The 26327-nt window shown below is 45.2% G+C and overlaps 1 protein-coding gene across 1 annotated transcript in view; it reads left to right on the top strand.

The window, feature by feature from the left end:
• The first annotated feature begins 3669 nt into the window (after positions 1-3669).
• Positions 3670-26327, top strand: part of LOC126548022 (uncharacterized) — a 177250-nt gene continuing 154592 nt past the window's right edge. The window contains exons 1-2 of the mRNA XM_055063307.2: positions 3670-3691; positions 4034-4330. Coding sequence (XP_054919282.1) covers positions 3670-3691; positions 4034-4330 — 319 coding nt within the window. The remainder of the gene's footprint in view (positions 3692-4033; positions 4331-26327) is intronic.

Raw genomic sequence — 26327 nt, 5'->3', positions numbered from 1 at the left:
ACTATCAGCGATGTAAATACCACGCAAGAGCACAGGGCATGAAATACAAAAAACTATATTCACCGTGAGCCCTAATCTGAACTCCCGTGAGCTGTCTGTACTACGTCTCGTCTACAGTAGCGTTGAACAGCACAAACGAAAAAAAAAAAAGACGGAATTTACTTCAGCACCAGATATTCGCAGCATTTACTATATACAACGCCGACACGACCCTTCGAGTGCATGCGCCGTACGTACGTCGCAAACAAATCACATCTCAGCTATTTTTGGGACAATGTCAAGCGTAATGGCGCAAGGTAGAAAATAATCCTGATAATTTAAAGTGGTGGACACATTGCGTTAACTGTATAGTATTAGTTATGAGAAACAGTGACACATGCTGCCTTCTTACTTTTTACTAAACGTGTTGCTTCAGTTCCATTCATGCAAATTTTGATCATTTGTTTCTTATTTTTGCTCTCCACCGTTCGTACATTTAGTTAATCTTTGTCAGAGCCCGGAAGTGAGGCTAGCAGACGACATGCGAGCAATTCTGTGTGGATACGAGAGTGATTGCAGCATATCTTCGCAGCTCGGGTGCTAGCACTTTCCGCGATGTGCTTTTAAAATGCGCAGATAGTACACCAAGCCACGCAGTCTAGTATTCCCGCTAACTATTTTCAAAATAAAACGACGTAGTCACTGGCCAGGCAAAATCATTTCTCGAAGGTAACGTACTAAAACACTCGAACCGCAGCTAACGAAGCAACAAAATCAATACTGGATGCCATGTGCCCTCATATGCGGCGGATTCGTATGCCAGCATCAAAGCAAATAAAATATTACACAACAGAAAAAAAAGTCGCACTCTGCGGTCACTTCAATAGACTAAACACTTGATCGTAGCTAAGAGCTAACGTCACTGAGTGAGCTTTGTTGAGAGCTCACGCATTCTTTTTTTTCTCGCAGCCACAGGAAAAACAAGTACATTCCGAAAAGGCAAGAATAGAGAATAATGCATTTGTCAAGCCTACCGCCGAGCCCTTACGTGTGCTATAACAAAAAAAAAACTAAAGCTAAATTTAATACCCAAATCCCACGTTACCTCACAAAGCCCAACGTACGCTGAAATGTCGGAACACATAGTTGCTAAATTTTGTCACTGTCCGCCTGAATATTCTTTGCGGGCTGCATTGTAGTCTTGTTCTATGTCATGAACACGCGGGAAATATTGGGTAAAAGAATGCGTCGTGCATTATTTGTAATGTAATTGAAAAGGAAACCGCTCACCTCTTACGATTTTCGAAAGAAGAAACGGAGCAGTGCCGACGTACGTTGACTGAAACAGCAGCCATCTTGATTATGGTACGGGGCATTAAAGCAGCACCGCAAACAGCGCGTCGCGCGTGGTATATGCAAAAAATGGCGTGTATGAAAATAAAAAAAACTATAAAATTTTATTTTGCAGTTTCTTTGTGCAGTGAAAACAATTTAGAACGGTTATATTTTAGTTTTGACTCGATTTATAGGCTGGAAATCAAGAAGAACAGAAAATTTCTGTTTTTCCTTTTAACAGGTTTCTGTCATAGAGGATTCACGGAAAATTTCTTTTGTGTTATAGAAAATTTCTGTGAGTTTTCTTTCAATTAACAGGTTTTTTTACAGTGTACGACGTGCCGATTGTTGGGTTCTACATAGGTAGAGGACGAGCGTAAGCAAGACAAACATGAATTGTGACGTCATCGGTGGCTACACGTTATAGAACCGTACGTACCTATGGCTATGCCATCTGGTGTATCTTAAAACGACGATGACATTTGCATTCCGGCGATGAAACGTTAAAACCTGCTCGATCTGGGCTGATTGTGCATTCGGAACCGCGTCGTACAGTTTCTGCATAGCGTTAGCTGCTACGAAGAGGGTACTTGGGAATGTGGGCCGATCCCGCAGATGTGCAGTCTTGCGTATGGAAGCGCGAGCTGTCACGAGGAAAAAAAAAAAACAGAGAAGGTGGCACGTCACTCACGCGCCAGACGTCGGAGAGAGCTGGTGGGCTTTGGCACGAGAGTATAGTATGCATGCGACCGTGGTCTAGTGGTTAGAGCACTGGAGGGCTATGCTGGAAGGTTCGGCTTGATTGTCGGTCATGAATTTAGTTTTATTACAGAGGTCCAAAGTGTGGCGAGACAGGAACTACCTACCGATCTGCCACAAGGTGCCTGGAATAAGGCACAAAATGCTTCGCACTAGAAAAAGAAAAAGGCAGATGGAAAATTCTAAAGTGCTTGACCACCGGGCGCCATGTAATCTAACATGCCCCCGTGAAACACGTCAGCGGGTCCAGGCAAACAGACTCTGCACTTTGGAAGCCAGCCGCTCCGACAGCGACGACTCGCACTAAGAGCCATTCAAAAATAAAGCGCCTGTCTCTTCTCGCCTGTCGAGCAGTCCTCCCAGTCCATATGCGTCAAATGTCAAGCAAAAATCTGAGAATCTTGCGACACTACATCAATATAGGCGATGGAGATAGAAAATGCGACGGGGCTCCTTCTGCTTCGTATGCTTTCGAGCGCGGCTTAGCTCTGTAATATTGAAAAAATTTAGAACCTTTCAACCGTAAAATTTCTGCATCGTGGCGAATTGAAGCCAGGTGGAAACTGGCGCGCTCACTTAATTTTACAATTTGCTGTAAGCACGTTAGGGCAACATTTTATCAAGTAGGAACACGCTGTAGTCTGTCACCTTACATTGTGTACAATCACTATGCACTGCCCAAGACCTGCATCTCACGTTCACTATGTTTCATATTTATTCAATGTCATTGCAACCTATAAGAACCGATGATTCCGTCCCTAAATCTTAAGCTTCTGGCGCTTAGTGACTTGAGTCAGCACTATCATGTGCACAAAGACGTGCTCAGCAATGTGCAACTTTGACGGCAAAAGATGTTTTTAAGATGTACTAAAATAAACGAAAAGAAAGTTAACTCTAGGTACAATATAGGGACCGGAGCCTTGCGATTTTCTGATAGTTGCCTAACGACTGAGTGCCCTCCGTGATAGCTAGTGGCTATATATGCGTGATATAACAAAATTGACATGAGTGCAAGGATCGTAAAATGCACTGCAAATATAGAACATGGTCAAGGATCCCTGACAGAACAAAAAATTATACTTAAGAAAGCCTGAAGTAAAGACATAATATACTGTAAAACATAGAAAAAGTATCGGTACCGAAAAAAAACAAGACGCACAGTGAAGCAGTTGGATAATGAAAAAGGCTGTAAGGCTATCTTTGGATTTGGCGGGATTTCTCGAATTGACAACAGACTCGGGAAATTTGTTCCAATATTCAATGATGTTTCGCAGAAAGGATTAGTTAAATGATTTGGTAGGTCCATGAAGTCGCTGTAAACTACGGGAATGGAAAAGAGGGCTGTAAATCCCATTAGGAGGAAGCAGGAGAGCACCATGAATATCCAGAAAATTATAGTATATGTGGTGGAAAAAAGAAAGACTATTGATACTGCGGTGCATTGACAAAGATGGAAGACCAAGAGAAGACCGTTTTTATCCCTCTGTCGATGCATGAAACCAATATAGATATGCAATCATGATGTCATTCCTTGTCGTTTGGTTTTTTGGCAAAATTTGTCAGACTGTTACGAAAATAGATTGTCATCACATAGTAATGAACCATTACCGGCACTCATGTAAGCTGCTGGGATGTCACGACAAGAGAGGCAACCCAGCATTCAGCGGGAGAAATGTCCTCGATGTATGTAGAATTTATACCCAGTTTCCAAATTAACTTATCAAGCTTTTCTCATGTCTCGTCAATTTGAGTCTATGCATGCTTTTACTTCCCGGTGATCGATCTATGTTTATTTTTTCATGTGTGTTTGTGTATCTGCGCCCATGTGCATGCTTTCTTTTTTCTTTTTCCATGCATGCGCTCCTGTTGCGTACTGATTTCATACACACGCAATGTTGCGCATGTGATGCTTGTTCTGTGTGTGTGAATCTCACACTCCTTCTTGCGTCCTAACCTGCAGCCTACCGGGTCGAGTGGCCTCGCAAGGTTCCAGTGACTAGGGTTGAGCTGCCACCCGACTTCCCTGCGGGCTGGCCCTTTTACACGTTGCGCGCTATCGTGGTGCCTCTGACACTGCTTGCGGGAGAGTTGGAGGCACCCCCGGGACCGGCTGGAGCTCTACCACCTCTTCGCTACAGCCTCGTGTCTGCTAAGCCCCAGATTGGACCTAGGCCAAACCAATCACACCAGTCAGCACCATTCGCTGTTAATGCCATCACCGGGGACGTCACGTTGACTGACGCCTTGCGTCCTAACGGTAAGTAATAGAACGAAACTCGTGACCCAGATTCACAAAACTGTTCGTGTATGGAATAATCGTTCGTAAGGAGAGGCGACAGACACGGAGAGTTGTTACAAAGTTATTTCGCTATATATGTTAAAACCACAACAGGGATCGGAGCCTGTATTCACAGAGCATCCCGCACGTTACAACATTTCGTAGAAACAATTGCCCGTCAGTCGTGGTACCTAAGGCAGTATTAGAAAAGGCAGACGAATTAATAAGAACCAGCTCTCAAGAACGAAAATCACTGAATTCAAATACTGCACACAGAAGGAGGGGTAGCAGTGCGTGGAAGTGCGATACAAAAAAAACTCGGCGCCCATCCACTCTGTGAAGAAGGATGACCAGCGAAGCTATGTACGTGGACCCCTTAATTGCGAACTGCACCTCCGCGCGGGTCGGCCCGGCATTGCGCTATCTTCGGAATAAACCCACGTATGGTGAGTGCTAAACGCCTTCTTCACCTCCGCCGCGGGTCAACCCGGGATTTCACTGTCTTCGGGATCGGCCCACGTAGGGGGGGGGGGGGGGAGCGGGGTGCTGAACGCCTGCGTCACTTCTGCGGCGGGTCGGCCCGGTATTGCACTATCATCGGGAAAAGTAGCCATTCACAGCGAAGCTGTGAAAGACAGAACGAAATAAAAATGTCGCAGTTTTGCCCGAAAGGCGAAGTATCAGTTGCGATAGCAAATTATTAGACAAGCTAGACGAAGTAACGATAGTAGCTTTCTCAGCTGTATAATCTTGAAAACATTCCCTTACTAGCTAAATTAACAAGCACGGCGACACGCGCGCACAGGCAAGCATGAACACATCTTACTCGATGAACGCGGGCACTCGCTGTCGAAACACTGGAGTGCGGAATAGCGGCAGCAGAAGCGAGCGAATTGCCCTTCGTGCTGTCTCGCCTCAACGCGACTCTGTACCCACCGCAAATCGCTTTCAAGATAGGGCCCGCGCGGCCGCGCTCAGCCGCGCCGCCGGAGTAGAGCTCCCCCCTGCTGCCTTGCACGATGGAAGCAATGGAAGACGGCTCGCGGGACCGAATCCCGGCCACGGCGGCCGCATTTCGATGGGGGCGAAATGCGAAAACACTCGTGTACTTGGATTTAGGTGCACGTTAAAGAACCCCAGGTGGTCTAAATTTCCGGAGTCCCCCACTACGGCATGTCTTATAATCAGAAAGTGGTTTTGGCACGTAAAACACCATAATTTTATATTGGAAGACGGCGTGCTTTCACTCGCACCCATTTTTCCCTCCCTAGCGCGCGTGATCGAGTCACCATCCTTCTCGGCTCACCATCAGACGCTTTCACTCGCACCCTTTCTCTCGCACGCGGCCACTATGTTATCGCATTTGGACATTATACGGCACATCACGAAGATGGAATTGCGCCTGGAGTGTCTACATAATTACCGTCGCAATAGTCGCAGTTTCGCCCAGAAGACGAAGCATCGATTGCAATAGCAAATTAGTAAACAGCTATACGAAGTAATGATAGTATTTTTGCCTGCCCTATAAACTTGTAAACATTCGCTTACTAACTAAATTAATAAACATGGTGTCCCGCGCGCAAAAGCAAACATGAACGCATCTCACTCGATGACCGCGGAAATTCGATTTCAAAACGCTGGAGTGAGGGAGTGCGGCAGCAGCAGCGAGCGAATTGAGCTTCGTGCTGCCTCTTGCTTCAACGCGAACTAAGCGGCGCAAACACAGCGCACACGAAGCCATCAGCACTTGCCGCACTCTATCCCCATCGCAGATCGCTTTCAAGATAGGACCCGCGCCATACGCAGAAGCCGCCAAAGTAGAACGCCCACCCGCTCCTTACCCTCCCCTCCGGTGTTTTGCGCGTGACGGAAGACGGCGTGCTTCCTCCCTTCCTCCTTTGCTCCCTCCCGGCTTTCCTTTCTTGCGCGGGTGAGATTGAGCCGCCATCGTCGGCTCACCCTCGCATGCTTTCACTCGCGCATACAGCATACGGCACCTGGTGACTAAGTTATCGCCCTTGGACTTTATAGGGAACATCACAGCAACGACAGAAATGCGCCTGGAGTCTATACATAATTGCTATCGCAATCGTGGAGCAAATCAAGCTACAGCATACATTTAAGGACAGTCGCACGAAGCAGACGTCTTGGAAAGTATAGAGGAATTTATGAATGTCTTGTAGGCAGACGAGTACGAATATTCGCGCTGTAGCATGGTTTCTGGTCGCTATTTGGTTATCAACGCATGCTATACGCGTATAGTGCATCGCCTATAGAGACGCCAGTGATTGCCACCTAGCGGCCGCTTTCAACAGTACGCTCGGGATGCAGTAGCAGACGACAACACTTTGCAGCAAGAGTGGCTGAAGCTCGCGGCTGCAATTTTCCCTTTGTTCGGGTGCCAAACCGTTACTTCAGCAGTGACAGCTGCATGAATGGCGCAGGCCTCTATGAGAGCGGACATATACACGATGCTACCGAGGTGTGAGACAAACCAGTCTGCAAACTGGATGGTTGCGTCCCGCAAACAAGTGCACCGAAGCCTAGTTATACGAAATGGAGCTCGTGCTACGTAGCCTCTTCGTTTTGTTGACGCATTCGATGTATTTATAGTTTTTTTTTTTTATTCTACCCTTGACGCTCATAGTGTTTCTGTATCTCACTAAAGGGCGCACGTCGTTGGTGCTGACTTATATCTCGAACGACTCCGCATGTCGTGATGCCGGCACACGTTGTAGTGACGATGATACACGTGACATTGCGGAATAAGTGCTATCAAAGTAACACCAAAAAGAGTAATTACGAATTTGTTAATGGAAATGTGTACACCACTAATCAACGAAGTCACCAAAGGCACGGGTGAATAAACACGCAAGTGAGCTCTGCACCGCTGATGCAATTCTGCTGCGCACGTCGACGAACTGCCCTTCCCGCTGCAGTTTTCGCAACCTTAAATTCCCTTATTGGCATGCCTAAAAACGCACAAAGCTGAAGTTTTACCAACCTTTGAGCATTTTTCTTTTCGATTGTTACGCAAGAAAAAAGCCAGACGATGTATTTAAAGGCGAAGAAGCGTCGGCCAAGGTAGATGGGCGCTAGCGGCAAGGCCGGGTTTAGTCTTTGGTGGCGTAGGCATTGCACTCCTACGCCGTAAGAGAATAATAAGCAAGAGTTCAATAGAGTATGCATACACAAAAAAAGCACTCTGCGTGGTAAGTCTGCTCCTACGGAATCAAGGTGTAATGACTTGAAAAATATTACGTGAAAATTTCAGCGAAAATCTAACAGGAATACCATACGCAGCATCTAACAGCAATCCTCGCCCTGAGCTACGTCTTTTCGAACATATTTCCCAATCAACCACAATATCGAATATGTCCTCGGGCGAAACAAATAAAGCTGTTAAAGGAGCACTCACCTGTACTCATTCCGATAAAACATAGCGTCATTGATGCCCCTTACAAACGAGGTTAGGCGAAAACCTCGCATTTATAAAAAAATCAACAGTTATGTATGAAGTAACTAGCAACCGTTCAACATGCGCGAAGCCACGCAAAAACAGATCAGATCCATAAACATGAACTGCGTGACAGCTGGTGCGACGGTTTAACAGGCCGCATTGTACCAACTAGATCAGCCCTTGAAAGCCTCAGCAGCTTTAACACACAACACGATCAACTCGTACAGTCGGGCACCCAAGCAACAGCAACACAGTAAAGAAACGGGAAATGGTATAGGGGGCTAGCGGCATTCATAACCTAAGCAAAATACATTTAACCCGCATGTAGTACTGCCTACAAACTGAACCAAAACATAAAAACAACTTCATCGTTTACCCGTGTAAACTTGATCGAGTGCAACAACCACCGAGATGACAAAAGAAAGCCTGGTAACAACAAATTTCTCGCTTAACGGCGGAGATTCATTGTTGCCGTTGCTCCCGTTAATGAGGCCTCGTGTGAATGATTAGAATTGTGTTACGTCAAGTTTCTGCAGGTATTTTTGCAAGTAACAGCAACGAGAACACTGTGGCTCGACAGCACAGTAGAAATCCTCCAATCTGGCCCCATCGTCTGTGATGTGCAGCTTTTGCTCGGGCCACTGTTTTCGATCAGCATTATGCGTTCCAAGCCAGCAGTATCAGTCCACACTGCGCTCAACATCGCCAACTCTGATAGCGTCGTAATAGCTGAGTTCCCGCCGTAGCTTTGGGACTAGTGTCCATTGCATAACCCTCTTTCCAATTGCTCAGTTATATTCGCCATCCAGGAATAGATGTACAGCCAGGATCGCAATGTCCTCACAGTTAACTATACGATAGCATGCGCAACTCTTGAGGAAACTGTTATTATTACAACGTCAACCTTTAGCTTCATCAAGTACTATACCATGCCACTCGTTCACAAAGTTCTACGAGTAATGTCCTCGATTTAATACTCATTATACTGATGATTTCGCTATTTACAGAAATCGCAAAGAGGTAATTATTGGTGTGCATTTAGTATATTTACATTCTCCAAAGCTTATTGCCCCTCGGAAGCACTATTAGTTCACCCGATTCTCCCAAGAATACCGTACCTAATTTTTACTAAGCGGAAAATGCTAGCACACTGATTCACTACTGAGTCTAGCGTAGTATACACTCATGAATTCAAACCTCTAGCGAGTTGTTTTCAGATTCTCCAACAGATGTTAATACTTTCTACATCGCTTCAAGATTATCATATAACTTTGCGTAGCCCACTAACCCGTTAAAGGGTAAGAACGGTTAAAAAAAAACACGGGTAACGTTCGAAGTAATTCACCTCCGGATAGGATACAACTTCAGATTGAGACGCAAGAACTTACCTGAAGTTAACAAAATGTTGAGAAATTAAAACAGAAATAAAGATCATGAAGTAATGCTCATTTAAACTAAAACTTCCAAACTCTCTCACTTATAATCTGCAAGGTTCTTGAAATATTTTCGCGCTAGAAAATCATTAACGCTAGAAGATTCGCTGGAAGAAAGAAAAGCGCGAGCTTATATAGTTTAACGAGTACTTTCAACCATCTTTACCAAATACGAGGGCGAACCAGAAAGTTATTACACCTATTTGTATTAGCCAAAATAAGGTGCATGCAGGTAATTGTAAATATACGTACAATTCTACGTGCCTTACACTATTTTTTCACACAGTCCGCACACCGGTTCAGGCATTTCTCCCATCACAGCACTAAACTTGATATGTCCCTGTGGCAGAATTCGCACAAGCGCGGCCTCCCTGAACGCTCATTGTCACGCAAGCCTTCACGGCCTTTTGCGAACTCACAACGCCACCACCTCACACTTCTCAGAACGAGACGCCTTTCCCCATACGTGGGCTGTATTTCCCTGTGGATTGCGATGGGCGTTCGCCCCTTGCTCCATGGAAACCAAATCACACTTCGTTGCTCGTACGCCGTGGACGTGTGAAGCACAACCGCCATCGTCAACTACTGACAGCAGCGCCGTGCCGCGGAGCTACCAGCAGACAAGGCCGGGCCGCTCCAAGAAAGGTCTGCCGCTGGGAATTGATATGTTGATTTCGAATTTACAACCGTAATTTGTCTAAAAATATATGGGCAAATACTTTCTGATTCGCCCTCGTATGACAGTGCTCTTCCACAATTGACATTGTCGACTGTACCGCGCAGTGATCCGCAAGAGATAACCAACGAGTTTGTTTTTTATATGGTATTGAAGCTTGAGCTTAAGACTGCCAGAGGTCTCGGCGGAATTCCAAAAGAATTTTGCAGGAAATATACGGAGTGACGTAAATATACCTTGGCATCCAATTCCGCTAATCACTTTCGTCTATACATTTATACCAATAACGGCCTGCAGTATGAAAAACCGAATCAAACGGTTTTTTGAAATAAAGTGAAATCGTATCACTGGAATCAATGGTTATCACTTCATGATAGAAATGATTATTCCATTCGGAAAGTGGCAACCTAGTAGCTGATAGAAGGAAAGGCTGCGACAGGAAACATGACGCGCTTTGTGGCTTGTAAAAAGAGTGTTGTTTACCAAATATTACTTTCATGTGGTAAACAGTACGTGGGGTAAGCGGGGCGTTGTCTGGACGACCAGCTTAGCGAACACTCTAATAACGTGAACAAAGGGCGCGATGGCTGGCTAGCCTCGCATTGCAGCACCTGCGATCGCATTCCTCAGTTCCCTAATTGGCCTCTTGTGTACAGGCATATAAATTAAACGACTAGATTAATAATTGAAGCTGAAGGAATCGATAAGCTGGCCTAGAATGTGTTACCACTCCTTTTCATTTTTTATGAAGGAAAGAGAGAGAGAGAGGAAAGGCAGGGAGGTTAACCAGAGGCGAGCTTCCGGCTTGCTAGCCTGCACTGTGGTGGGGGATATAGGGGTTGTGAATACGACAAAAAGCGAGCGGAGAAAAATAAAGAAAAAAAGAAAAGGGAAAAGAAAATAGGTAACAGAAATGGCATTCCAATCACAGGCGTTCACACAGGCCGGTCGATCTCAAGAAGCACAGTAGCGCTTGCACGGCCTACGGATGCGATATAAAGTCGCGTCGGTGTTTCAGAATTCTTTCTTCCGACAGAGGCCGGTCGTCGAACTGGTTCAGCACGACTCAGATCGACTGTCTCTGCACACTGTACTGGGGGCACTGGCAAAGAACATGACGAATACTTTCCGTATCGCCGCAGTCGCCACATGCTGCGGTGCAGCCTATAGCTATGCGGAAAGCGTAGGCATTGGTGAACGCCACGCCCAACCATAGCCGACACAAAAGGGTTGCGCCTCTTCGGGGAAATCTTGGTGGAAGTAGGAGGCTTAAGGATGGATCCAGGGTGGTTCCAACGTGGTTCATTCCACTATGATGTAGTGCATTGGCGTGCAAGTAGGCGGAGCATCCCTGCAGCATCTGTCCTATACAGCGGGATCGTTAGGCGGTTGTCTTCTGCATGAGCTGAACGAGCAGCTTGATCGGCACGTTCATTGCCGATGATACCACAGTGACTTGGTACCCACTAAAAAATTATTTCATGTCCTTTCTCAGTCAGGTGGTGTATTGCTTCTGTGATTTCAAATACCAACTGTTCATGCGGACCGCGCCGTAAGGCTGACAATAAACACTACAGTGCCGTGTTCGAGTCGCAGAAAATCGACCATTTTTGTGTTGGTTCGTCATTAATAAAGTTTAGTGCGACTCAAAGTGCTTCGAGTTCTGCTACCGTCGACGTTGTGAGGTGAGAGGTTTTCAACTTGATAGTGGTGGCTTTTGCTGGAACGATGACAGCTGCGGTAGAGCTCTTCAGCAGGACGGAGCCGTCAGTGTTTATGTGGGTGTAATACCGGTACCTCCCATTTAATAGGAGTAAGGTAAGCTGTTTAAGAGCCGGCGATGACATATTTGCCTTTTTCAGGACGCCAGGTATTGTCAGGTTTATCTTTGGTTGAATGAGGCACCAAGGAGGAGTCGAAGTTCTCGCGGCCGGTGTGAAGCAAGATGGTAAAGCCTCTCGATGTGCGGATACCGTTCGGCAGAATGAGGCACGTGGTCTCTCCGCAGGTAGAAAGGCTGGATGGTGGCAAGGAGTGCGGGCAAGGTGCCTTACGTGCACTCTTAGTGCTTCAACTGTGATGTGGGTCTTGATTAGGTCGTCTCTGGCAATTACAATAGTTGCCGCCATTGACGCACTCCAAGGAAGACCAAGACAAATCCTGAGCGCATCAACTTGAACGCTTTAAATAGTACGTAGGCTTGTTTTACTTGCATTAGTCAATGCTGGCAAGCTGTACCGCAACAAGCCGAGGAAACGTACCCTATATAGTTGCAGTAAAGCACTTCTGGACATTCCCCAGGTTTCTCCAGCGAAGAACTTTAGAAGGTGACAGATGCCTGTCAACCGAGTCTTCATGTACTTCATAAGGGCTGCATGAGATATCTGTGTCAATTATGACACCCAAGAATTTGTAAGACCGTACAAATGGTATCATCTGCTAATTGATTATTGCACTGTAGTGCGTCATGGGCTTACACGTAAATGCCACAAGTGCACATTTATCCGATGAAATCTCCAGGCTATGATTGCGGAGGTAGAGCGTAGTCTGAGTGGCAGCTTTTTGGAGCCTTGCGTGCAGCTCCGGACGCCCGAACGCATATGTCGTCCGCGTACCTTAATAATTTAACTGTGTTTAGGAGGTGATCAAGGAGACTAATCAGCGTGAGGTTAAACAACGTAGGGCTCTACGCCGCCCTGTTGGACACCACAGTATGTGTAATGTATAGGAGTGTGGCCGTCCTCTGTGCTCACAAAGCCGCTCTTAATTAAAGAACTACCATTGCTTGCTGCCTCTTAGTTTGCGAATACCTTGTATGATGGTTTTGGTAATGTTTTGTTCGAAGCCGCATCAACGGGTATACACCCGTTGATCCGGCTTCTAACAAACCATTGTTGGAAGTAAACGCTCGCGTGTGCCTTGCCTTCTGTCTGTCCCTGTGTGAAATTTTTTGGGCTGTACATCAGAAAAGATGCCGTCAACGACATTCACTGTAATCTGGGGAGGAGGAGGAGGATGAGGGGGAGGAGGAGGAGGAAAAAGCTTTATTCTGGTCCTGTATAAGGTGTTGCCACCTGCCTGGCTAGTCCCATGTTGGGACCGGGAGGTCAAGCCTCCTAGCTCTATCACGGGCGTACTGGACAGCCAGGACTTGAGGGATATGTTCGTGGGATCTAATCATTCCTAAAACCCGATTCCGGGAAATGACAGAGCATATGTTCAAGCGTGCATATCTCCTTTTTGCATGCTTTGCATATAATATTCATGTCTGCAATGTCATACCATTCCTCCATTTGTGCAGGTGAATAATAAGACTGTGTTTTAATTGCCTAAGTGTAACTGCTTGTACTCTGATTGGCCTATAGTGAAGGGGTGCAAACTCCCTCCTTCCCATGTAGTAATGTTTTGTAATTTCAATGTATGTAATGAGCGTATCTCTCTGTAGGTTCTCCAATCCAGCAGATTCAAAGCCATATGTTTTCACCACAGATAACGGTATCATCCCTCCCATTTTATCCTTTGGTCCATCAAACATCGATTGCCTTGAAGTCACAGATGCTGGAATACCCAGCCTACTGCTTAACTTCGATGCTAAAAAATCCTGCGGCCCAGACGATATTCCAAACTAGTTCCTTAGAAAATATGCGGAATGGTGTAGTAAGTATCTTGGGCTAATTTTCAGCAAATCACTTACTGTGTCTCAACTACCAGAGGACTGGAAATATCAAAAATAATACCCTTTCTTCAGTACCAAATTACCGTCCGATATCGCTTACTAGCACTTCGTGTAAGTTATTCGAACTCATTAACCTAAACCCCTAACCGTTTTTCTTGAGAAACTAAATTTCTTGTCCCCTAATCAGCATGGATTTCGTAGCGATTTGTCCACTATTACCCAGCTAACCGAGGTAGTCCATGACCTCGCACTTAACATCAATAATCGCGGCCAAATGGACATGATTTTACTTGATTTATCAAAGGCCTTTGATTGCGTATGTCGCAGTAAATTAATCGCAAAATTAAAAGTGTAATCGGTGAGGGATCCGTTCTTTCATGGATAAAAAATCTTTTTAACATACCGGTTACAGTTCGTGTTTTTCAAAGGTGTTAAATCCGAAACAATCCCTGTACCTTCAGGAGTTGCTCAAGGTTCCATCTTGAGGCCACTATTATTTTTAATCTTTATAAATGATATTACAGAAAACATTGACTGTAGTATCAAGCTCTTCGCAGACGACTGCATTATATATAAGGAAATTCACAGCATCACGGACCACCTTAAACTCAATGCATCCCTTGATAAGTTAGTAGACTGGTGCGCTAAATGGCAAATGTCCATTAATGTAAAAAAAATCCGTAACCATTGCAGTAACACGTAAACAGAACCCGTCCCAATTCACTTACACTATTACCGGTAAACCACTAGCGAATGTGGAACAACGTAAGCATTTAGGCGTTACGTTGACGTCTGACCTCAGATGGGACACACAAGTTGCCAACATTACGGCAGCCGCACTTTGCAAGCTGTTCTATGTGAAAAAGTGTTTAAGAATGGCACGCACGTCCGCAAAGCTACTAGCATACACTACATTCGCAAGACCAGTGTTAGAATATGCTAACACAGTTTGGTTCCCTCATTCCCTAACTAGTATAACAATATTGAAGTCAGTACAGCGCAAAGCCATAAGATTTGTGTATAACACGTATAAACACACGGACTCTCCCACTAACCTTCTATCTTCTACTGGCATTAGGGCTCTATCCACAAGGGCAAAGCAGGCACGTCTCAAGTTTTTGTACCAACTGCTGCATGACATCTATAAGATAGATGTGTCTAAGTATATCGCATTTTCACAGTCGCGCCCAACTCGTCATAAGCGTAAATGCACGTTAACTGAATATTCTTTCAACAATGACTCGTTTGGGCAATCGTTTTTTCCACTTACGGTATGCGAATGGAATCGGTTAAATCTCGATGTCACGGACGCCGAAACAGTGTCTGCTTTCACTGCAAAGTTAGAACATACATCTAAAATCTAGTACCATCGCCATTGCCACGCACCCTCTCTCATTTGAACGCTAGTTTCCTTTTCTTAGATTCCTTCACTAATATTTGCGGGTGATGACCGTTGAAATGTGTACCGGCTGTCTTGGTGTGGGGAGATTGCTTATGCTATTGCACATAATTTTGTTCTTGTACTATCACTTGTTTGCTTTTTTATTTCATTCCCATTTTTGTAACAGATTGCAATCCTGTGCCTGGTTGTGCTTCGCTTTTTTATTTTCATGATTATTTTGTAGAGTTTGCGGATTGTGCATGATCGATACTGCGTTGATACTCTTTGCTTGGCAAACTGGTTGTAAACCATCCTCGCGGTTGTGCTTCATTTCGTGTGCGCAGCATGCATGCTTTCGACATGTTAATTTGAATTTGTGGGTGATCTTTGCCTTAAATGCTCTGTATAGAAGCTTGCTTTCTTCTCTTTTTCTCGAATAATAATTTGTATTTTTAATTTTTTTCACAATGTGCTTGATTGTGAACTGTTAAACTTTATTGCAATATTGATGTTCTTGCTTGAAAAACTGCTTAGACCACATTTATAGCTTTAATGCAACCTTGGTGGATGTGCTTCGGTATTTCCTTGTCGATTCTTCTTTTGTTTCTTTCTTTTTAAACATGATTGTCTTTGTAATGCCCACCTACTATGCTCTCAACTGAGAGTGGCAGTATTGAAAATAAATAAATAAAATAAAAGCGGCCCGATTCATTTGGATTGACAGGAATGTCATCAAGTGAACCAAGGTGCGCCGGGAACTAATAAATGTGATGTGTAACATTTGTTTATCTTGTGTTAATTATTCTCGCAACCTGTGGGGCAATCTTGCCCCCATTGAAAGCTCTAATAGCCGGTTTCTAGTCACTATATATTTCTGTGTATCTGTTGTCTGTTAGCGCCAATGCAATGGCAGCTTGTTCAGCGACTTCAGGTTTTCTAGTGTCGACCGTGGCGCAGTTGGTGCATTTGCCCTGGTTATCCACAACCGCCGCCGCGAACTTAGTTCGAGCCTTGTAGGCGAGCGAATCACCAAAGCAGGCTTCTCTGCCCCCTTTATCCATTTTCTTGATTAACGCCCTGGCTCGTGCAACTCTCCTGTTGATGTTGTGTGTTGGGTGCATATTCCTGGGTAGCGGTGCGACAATTATGTTGTCTGCAAATTCTTGATGAACTTTAGTGTACTGTGCTGGATCTGTAATGTGGTTGATCATGATCTTGTCCAGGATTGATCTTCCCGTGCTGGTTGTGGATAGTCTCGCTATTTGTGATATTTCTTGAGCCTCTGCGATCTCCATGGTCGTGTTGTGTATTCCTAACTTGAGCAATTTTCAGTGCTGGTTCGAATTGGGAGCCCCAATGCGCTTTTAACAACTTTCTTGATCGCTGCGTCAAGCTTCATGAGTTGAACCTACGTCCATTTGTGCATAAGAGCGGCGTATGAAATATGACAGAGTACGAAAGAGTTGATTAACCTGATGAGGTTATCTTCTTTCATGCCCTTATTTCTTCCTGCCAGGCGTCTGATCATCCTGCGCGCGTTATCCGTTCTAAGAATGATTTTCTTGAGCTCCGTATGGTCTCCACCGTTTGCATCAATGAAAAAGCCTAGTACCCTGATCACGCTGACTCTGGGTATATTGACACCATTTTCTGTAAGTAGGTGTATATCGCTTTCTGATAAAGGTTTCCAGTCCTTTAGTCTGCCCCCTTATTCACGTCTACAAAGTAGCAATTCCGATTTATGTGGGGAGCGCCTGAGTCCAATGGGTCTCAGGTATTCCTCCACCGTCCTGATCGCTTCAGTCAGTGCGTCCTGTATGTGCCCCTCGCTGCCACCAGCACACCATGCAGTGAGATCATCAGCATATATCGTATGGTCAACGCCCTTAATGTTGCCCAGCTTTCTGGACAGACCTATCATGCACAGGTTGAAAAGGACGGGAGAGATCACCGATCCTTAGGGGGTTCCTCGATCTCCGAGCTGAACCACTTCCGAGTTTGTGTCTCCGACCTTTATCCTCGCCGTGCATGCTTCGAGAAATGATTTTATGTAGTTAAACATCCTCAACCCGAGTCCAATGTCTTCTATCGTTTTGAGGATGTACTCATGCTTGATGTTGTCGAACGCTTTTTCCAAGTCTAATCCAAGTATGGCCTTAGTATTTCTAGAATATCCGTCGAGTACGTGGTGTTTGATTTGCTTCATGACATCCTGCGTGGAAAGTGCGGACCTAAAACCCAGCATGTTGTGAGTGTATATATTATTGTCCTCTAAGTGATCTTTTGGCGTATTAAGGATTGCGTGTTCAGCGGCCTTCCCCACGCATGATGTAAGTGATATTGGCCGTAAGTTGTCCAAGCTTGGGGGTTTACCCGGTTTCGTTATTAGTATAACTTGTAAGGTTTTCCATTCTTCTGGGACTTCGCCTGGGATCCATGCTTCATTGACGAAGTCTGTCAGCGATTCAATTGACGGTTCATCGAAATTGCTGAGTGATCTGTTTGTTACTCCATCAGGACCAGGGGCTGACTTTTGATTTAGTTGACTTAACACCTGCCGGATTTCGGATGTGGTGATGGGTTTTCTGAGTTCAGGTTGAGCGGCTCCCTTGTATTCTGATGAAAGTGGTTGGTCCTGCTCATTTCTAACTGGTAGGTATTTGTCAGCGGTTTAGTAACTGTTTCGATGGGCTGATTCTTAAGGGCTATGTGTATAGCTCGAGCAAGGCTGTGTCTCTGGGTGGCTTTAGTGCCTTCTTCATCTAGCAGAAGCTTGATCAGTTTCCGCGCCTTGCCGTTCCTTATTTGCCCATCGATTGACTCACAAAACTCATCCCACTGTTGCGGGCAGAGGGTGTTACAGTGTTGTTCGATTTCTTTGTTAAGTTCTGCGATTCTTTTTCTCAGCCTGCGATTTAGCCTTTGGGCCCGCCACCTTAAGGTTATGGCTTCCTTGGCCTCTATTAAGTGGGCAAGTTTCAAAGCCATTGCCTCCACACTAGTGTCTGTAACATTCCTTGAGGACTCTGTTTTGATGTTCCTTCTGATGCCCTCACACCAGTCTCTGAGATTGAGTTTGGTGGTTTCTTTTCCGCTTTGGGCTCTTAACTTACGAAAAAGGTCCCAACCTACGACGTCGAATTATCGAGTTCGGCCTTTCTCAACTTCCAGTTTGACGTCTATTACGTAATGATCGCTGCCAAAATTCATGTTTGTGTTAGTCCATGAAACATGCTCTGTGTTCCTAATGAACGTAAGGTGAGGTGTGGTGTCTCTGCAGACAGAATTGCCGACCCTTATAGGATGTGTCTTATCCGTGATTAAGACCAGGTCAAGCTCATCCGCCTGGTTCCACAGATTCCTTCCCTTGATATTCGTCGTAACGTAGCCCCATAGCTCGTGGGCTGCATTGAAGTCTCCTAACATAATCAGAGGTCTAGTTCCAGCTAGATTAGTAGACCCTTCGAATATTCTCTTGAAGTGTTGTTTCTGGTGTTTCGGATTGCTGTAGATGTTGAGTGGGAATAAGGTATTGTTCCTTTGATTTTTGTGTGAAGTCGGTACTACAACCTCAACCATGAAGTACTCCAGGTTTTTGTCCATGATGCCTAAGTCATGTGGGAGGTGTGTAAGCTGCTTATTTACAAGCACGTATAGGCCCCTACCATACGTCTGACACTCTATGGCCCTGTATCCAGTGAGTGTGACATATCCATATTCTTTCTTTAAGTGCGATAATATCCGGTTTAGATTGAAGTGACCTAAAGTATTTCTGGAGGATGGTACGTTGGTTATTGTACCCTCCGAAATTCCACTGCCATATTCGAAATTCCCTCTTAGTGTGAGCCATATTGCATATTCATCTCCCCCGCCTGGGAAGTTAGTGTAGGCTCTGAGGAATGCCGACCCACATTGTTCTTTTACGTCCGTTTACATAGTCATAATTTCCAGGGTTTTGATTCTTTCGCCAAAAGCCTTCAGCCCCTCCTTTGGGTCATGCAGTGCCGTCCCTATTTGGCCTACATTCATTGTCAACTGTGAGACACTGTCCGTAAGCATCTGCATGTTGTCTTTGAAAGACACCAGCGCTTGTTTGACTTCCTCCATCTTTGTTTCAGTGTTCTTGAGCTTACTTTCAACAGCCCTATGCTTGGCTGACATGGGTCCCTCACCAGCAGGCGCGGGAACTGGGGCTTCTTTGAGCCTCTTAGTGTTATCATTGTTTTCTGCTTCTTTAGCCTCGCTTGAACGTTTATTGCCGTTATCTCTCTAATCATGTTCTGATTTATTTCCTTCAGTTCTGCATTCTCGTTCTTAAGCCTTTCTATTTCACGATCCCTACTTTGCTCTGGGTGTGGGTCACAAAGCATGGCACTTACTGTACCGATACCGCACGAGCGTCATCGGCCCAGACAAGTCTTGTTTTTTTGGTGTTCCGGTGAGGCGGCGTCTTGTGCCCTATGACCGGTCCCTTGACTTTGTCGGCCCACGTGGAACCGTTGCTTCCTTCCCCGGGTTTCGATACAGCCTGTTGACTCCGATCTCTTGATCCGGATCGGGCCCTGGATTGGGATCCGGATCTGGGTCGGGATCTTGACACGCTTCTTCCCCTGAAGTGTGAGCGACTCCGGGACCTAGACTTGCCGCGGCACCTTGATCTTGGCTGCGGGGAGTTATTGTCCTTGTTGACGTTGGTTGCTATTGCTCTTTCGCTTCTCCGTTTTCTGACCACGTATGGAGTCGTATGGAGTATGGAGCGCTGTTTACACATTTTGTCCGCCGTTGGGTGTGGGCCACCACACAATCCACACCTGGGTTGGCACTTATGTTCCTCAGTCGGATTCACTGCACCACAGCCTCTGCGTATTCTCTCTTCTGAAGACGGGCACACGTCAGCTCTGTGACCGAGCCGACCGCAAGCGTAGCACACGTCAACTTGTTTCTTGTATAGTGAGCATCTTACAACGACCGGGCTGTATCTGACGAAATTCGGAACCTTGTGTCCATCAAAAGCGATGCTCACCGAACTGCTATTCTTGATTCTTTTAACGGCGAGCGCCAAAGGGTTTCTCGGATTGACTCTGTTCTTCTGCAGCTCCGCCGGACCATCTGCTACGTCAATGTTCCTTATCGCTCCCTTGTACGTGTTGTGCGGTGCAGCCTCATATGCATTGATCTTGAAGCTGCATCCGTCCAGGTTAATTGACATTATTCTCACATATTTTTTAGCATTCTCTCGTTCCGGCGTGCTCGCCACAATTATGTTTTGGTTGACGTTCGGGCATATGATGTCTGACGCAATGCGGTCCGCGCTCAGACCGGCTGCTTCAATCTTCGTGGAGCCACTCTTGCTAATATTAAGTCCGCCGCGTGGTCGGAGTATAATTTTAAAGTGATCTTCGAACATGTATGGCATGCGGGACACCCTGGCGACCCCGTTCTTGACTCGACTGCCGTTCTCGAATGTTCTAGGCAACGTAGCCATATGGAGGCCTAGCTCCGGCTGAATTCCCGCCAACACCGGATCTGGCCGAAATACGCCTAGAAACGTCTGCCTGCCATCCGTACTCTTCGATGCACTCATCGGGAGGTAGTTCCTCCCCTTGCATCATGACTTGCATGTCTTACTCGCCTCCAATCGCCACTCTCAGGAAGCACCTGACCTAGCGCGGCGGCAGTGGCTCTTAAAGGTCTCTTAAAAGTCTCTTAAAATGCGAACAGTCGACCCACCGTAGAAATCCTGGTGTCGCCGCGATCCTCTCTATGTTAAGCGTCGATTGCTCTAATCCAATCAAGGGTACACTCTTATTAACTGGTCAAAACCGATGTTGAGAGCGCGAGCCGATCTTTCGATGCTTCTGTAACATGGGGAGTGCCCGAAGCATAGGATTTAGGCCCATTGTTATTTCTAATTTTCATTAACGACATTACTGCTAATTGTAACTGCAACATTAAACTGCAGAAGACTGTATCGATTATACAGAAATTGCCATATACGAGGATCACCTTACCCTAAATAGATCGCTCACTAGCATAATTTACTTATCGAATAAGTGGGAGGGGTGTATTAACGACGCTAAGTCCCTAGTTAGGAGCCTAACAACCGGGAAAAACATTCCTATGTGCTAAATGACAATGCGCTTGTGAAAACTAAATAACACGAATACTTTGGAAGTAACCTTAGCATATGAGGCCCAGCCGATTTGCACAATCCTTGCATTAGCGCAAAAGCTTACCGCAAGAATTTTTTACTCTGAAAAGATGATTACGGTTTGCCAGAATATAAACTAGACCTTTAAATTGTACCACTTAAATAAAAGTGACTATAGACCATGCTAACGTTGTTTTGTTTCCGCGCACATTAACTAACACGACTAAACAGGTGAAGGAGTGCCTAGAAAAGCTATTAGGTTCACTCATAACAAGTATGAACACCATGACCCTAGACCCAAGCCGTTTAGCTAGCTCATTGCAGGCTTGCGTCACGCTAAACGAGAGCGAACCATGCTCGCCAGAGTTTTTGTATTAAACCTTTTATAGCCAATCAAATATTGACTCATCAAAATATAACTTCTTTTCACAGTGTCGTGCATCACATCAGGAATTCTCTTACACATTGACTGTAACAACCTCATGAAGGCAACAGACAATCAGGCCAAGGAAAGCACAGCAGAAGTAATCTCTGTGCACGCTGGATCACAAAAGGCCCGCAGACGGCGAAAGACGGGGGCACGGCGCTTTTCTGCTGGCGTCTGTGTACCTTTTGCGCTACGTATGTACTGGATGTCATACCGACTAGCCCATCAGTCTGGATTTTTGGAAATTAACTGTTCTTTTTTTTAGTTGTAATGGCTCTCACCGGAGGCAAGTTCTCTTTTCATCCATTTTCATTTCACTTCGCCTTAAAATGGATTCATTCCAAAAAAAAAAAGCCGGCAGATCCCACGCCCTGTGGGAATCGATGTTATTCGAAGCAGTGTGCGGGGAGCCTACCAAGATAACGAAACGACCATGAGAGCACCAAGACGTAGGCGGCTGTTTCATGGCCTACGTGATACACATGTCACGATATTTATGTCATGAGCGATCATATATGTTCGTCATAGACTGTTGTCATACTATGCCAATTTTGGTACATACTAAGTTAACGAAATGACCATGAGAGCACTAAGACGTAGACGGCTTGACAGGTACTGTCAAAGTGGCAAATGCTCAGCAAGAAATCATTTAAAAGAACAGTTAATTTCTTCTACGCTTTTCTTCGCCTCATTCTCTGTTGGCTTTGGTTGGTTTTAGCAATAATCAATCGATCTCCTCGGTTCCACTTATTCATCTTGCGCCTTTCACTTTGTGCGCGCTTGTCGTTAACAATTTTTCAAATATTCAAACGATCGGACTCTTTTTTGAGTATAGAACGTCCTTGCAGCCTGGCCTCACAGCTCATCAGCCCAGCAAGTAGTACGAGATTTCTTACAGTATCTGAAGGCAGCAATTTTGAGTGCTCGGCTGTAGATACGCTACACCTCGCAGACCACGTGTCATTGATCTACAGTCATGTCTTCTCTATCTCTTTCACTCCGCCATCCCTTTTTCAGGTGCAGGGTAGCAAACTGCACAAAGTCTAGTTACCCTCCCTGCCTTTCCTTCCTTACTTCTCGCCCTTCAAATTATTCATGTCTTCCACTTGCTGTTCAAGAATACCGCCTTAACCTAGTGATTACTGCTCCTGCGTCACTGACTAGTTTGACCAATCTGATAGCGATAAGGATTGCAAAAGCCCACTGACAAGCGGTCTCTTTGTTTCTCTTTGCCATCTCTTAAACATTTAATTGGTCCTTGTAAAAAATTGTATCCGCATGTTATTCCTATTGTTATAGCGCAACCAAAAGTGACGCCAGTCAGAAGAAGACGATTTGACGTGTAGAGGTGGAATCGGTCTCGACAGCCATCTTGTTTATGCATCGTTGTCTCTCTTGTAAATATTGTGAATACATCTTTATATGTTACTTCTGCAACGTAACAATATTTACACCCGCTTGTATGACATACCAGTATTTAATTAATTATTATGCATTTTTTATACTTGTATGCAATGAAGTTATAGGTTCAATTTGGTTGTTCTACTTCGTGTCGCGAGTCCGACGTGGCATGCACTTTAGATAGACAAAACAATAATTTGCTAAAGTTATCTGTAAAGGTTCAAATTGATTGACATTCAGGCGTTTGCAAAATATTATTTGAAGTAAAAGTGGATATGTCCTCGTATTACAGCTTTAAGCATTTTTTATTTTTACGTATGGCTTGCTACAAAGCATATATTAGCGTTAGTGTAATGCGTATAGGCCTGCTTCCTGCAGTAAGCGTAAGTGTATATAGTATAGTCGCAAGAGTTTGTGTAATTTTATTAAGGCGTAAACTTTATACGGCTCATCGAACGAAAAAATCTGTGTCCGGCGTTATGGCACCAGAATTCATACGGAGTCGAAACCTCAACCTTTGGTGTTAATTAGGGCTAATTAGGCCATCAATTTCTTTATAAGAAAGCGTGAATCCGAGGTGAAGAAGAAGCGTCTGCATGACCTGTGGTGTTAATTAAGGCAACTGAATGAAAGCACAATTAATTAAGATATAGTTAATTATGGCACTAGAACCCGCGACCTTTCTTGGGAGTAGAACCAACTTGGAGATCTGGGCGAACCGGCCCTATCTCCAAGTTGGATTCCAATTGCTATTGCTATCGCGAGCGTCGAACCCAGGACCTCTAGTAGGAGGAGTCGGACCCAGCACCTTTGGGGTTAATAAGGCAAAGTTGATTAAGGCACTCGAACCCACTACCCAACATGGACATTTGGGCGAACAGACTATATCTGCAAGTTGGATTCCAACTGACATCGTGAAGGTCGAGAGTCTAACCCTTGACTTCTGGTGGGAGTCCAACCCACGGCTGTTGGCATTAAATAAGGCAAAGTTGATTAAGGCATTTGAACCCGCCACCCAACATGGAGATGTGGGCGAACCAACCATATCTCCAAGTTGGATTCCAATTGACATCGTGAAGGTAGATAGCTGAACCCACGACTTTTGGCGTTACATACCGCGAAGTTAATTAAAGCACTGGAATCCACTACCCAACATGGAGATATTGGCGAACCGACCGTATGTCCAGGTTGGATTCAAGTTGACATGGTGAAGGTCCAGAATCAAAACCACGACTTTTGGTGGGTGGGAGTCGAACCCGCGACCTCTGGTGAAAGTCGAGCCCACGACCTTTGATGTTAAATAAGGCGAAGTTTATTAGGGCATGATTAATTAAGATAGAGTTAATTAAGGCATTCGAACCCATGAGCCCTGGCGGGAGTCGAAGCCGCGAACTGTGGTGTTAATTAGGGCGAATATAATTAAGGCAGAGGTAATCAAGGCACTCGAACCCACGACCTTTAGTGGCAGAAAACAATAGGAAATAACAACGCATTAGAATGAAAATGTCAATTAATATAATGAACCACGGCGGCCGCATTTCGATGCGGGCGAAATGCGAAAGCACCCGTGTACTTAGATTTAGGTGCACGTTAAAGAACCCCAGGTGGTCGAAATTTCCAGAGTCCTCCACTACGGCGTGCCTCATAATCATAAAGTGGTTTTCGCACGTAAAACCCCATAATTTTAAGTAATATAATGAATTTCTCGTGAGTGAGCGGGCTTTCGCTTTCGTCCTCTCTCGTGCATGCTAAAGTGCCTCTCAACTTTTGAAGTGACTGTAGAACTGAATTTTATTAGTTCCCTTATTACTAACTGTTTTTAAATTAATTCTGTTCGTACTGACCATCTTATTTTGTACATATACGACTATCCACCTTCCCTGGTTTCACAAGAGACTGGCGACATATAATATAATAGAGACAGTCGGTCTACTCACATACACAACCGTATTTATCTACTACTTCCGAGGCTGTCGTCTCAATTAGGGTGCAGTGGGCACTCGTAACCACTACTCCCAATTACAAGTCAATATAGCAGAGTTGTCTCCCGTGCACAATATTCAGAGTAAACGTCGAAGCTGCAGCGAGAGGTTCAGCTAGCGCAACCAAATGTGGCTGAGACATTCTGCTTCTCACACCAGAGCGCCCTATGTCCTATTCTTGCAGCTTGAGCGATGTTGAGGTTGGCGTCAAAACGCTAAGTGTGCGCAAAAAAAATTATGGGGTTTTACGTGCCAAAACCACTTTCTGATTATGAGGCACGCCGTAGTGGGGGACTCCGGAAATTTCGACCACCTGGGGTTCTTTAACGTGCACCTAAATCTAAGTACACGGGTGTTTTCGCATTTCGCCCCCATCGAAATGCGGCCGCCATGGCCGGGATTCGATCCCGCGACCTCGTGCTCAGCAGCCCAACACCATAGCCACTGAGCAACCACGGCGGGTAAGTGTGCGCAAGCATTCGTGGGTGTTATAAGTAATATTTACCAGTTAGAGCACGTAAAATTCATTGGGTGAGCTAATTTAGTATTGGTAATACAATGGGCATGATACCTCTCATGGCACATATTATCTCCTCCGAAACTGAGAACCTATCTTTATCGGAAAGTGTTGTTCGGGGATCTAAGGAGGTTTGAGACGACTGGCTGCCTGATATTTCATGGGCGTAATTATGAATACGAACTGATGTGCAAATGCGCGATCCTTTGCTGCACGAATCTATCTGTTAGCGATTCATTTAATTGATGTGTCGTGTCTGCTTGTAATCTTAACCTTCTCTACTGCTATGTCCATAATATTTTATAGAGTTAGGCATCCTTATACTGATGAATAGGTGTACAGTATGGATTTGTGCACTGTGTGTTCAGCCTTTGTCAAAAGTTTCAAACGCACAGCTTGAAGGACGAAAACTGTCGCTGAGCAGTGTGGCGGTGTTGCTCTAGCACTCCTGGTGGATCGAAGCTCTAGAAAGTAAGAAACACTGTTCCTCTCAGTCTCTTTTTTGTTTTTTATTCCCCGTTTTAAGTATTTTACATTTCCATGGGGGCTAAACTCCGCTTTTACAGCACGGAGTAGCGTTCTTGGAGAATATTATATTATTTCTAGCGGATAACGGTGCTTACAATAAAAGAAACTAATGCTATAGAGGATTTTCACCACCATAAGGACCATTTCGAGCGCCTAGTTGAATCTATAGCGTAGTGTAAGCACACTTAGAGGATCTTGGTGAGTGTGCAAGAGTCCCAGATTTCACAATAGAGTCATGTAGAGTCTTTCGTCGGAGACCCCTCGGACGGGAATAGCTGAAGCTGCCGAAATGCGGCTTCAAATAGCAAAAGGCCTCTAAGCCTGGAGTTACGACACGAGCTTAG

The sequence above is a fragment of the Dermacentor andersoni genome, chromosome 1 (assembly GCF_023375885.2).
Source record: "Dermacentor andersoni chromosome 1, qqDerAnde1_hic_scaffold, whole genome shotgun sequence".
Classification (NCBI taxonomy): domain Eukaryota; kingdom Metazoa; phylum Arthropoda; class Arachnida; order Ixodida; family Ixodidae; genus Dermacentor; species Dermacentor andersoni.
Note: the sequence above shows the minus strand (reverse complement) of the source record. Positions and strands in the feature narration are given on the sequence as shown.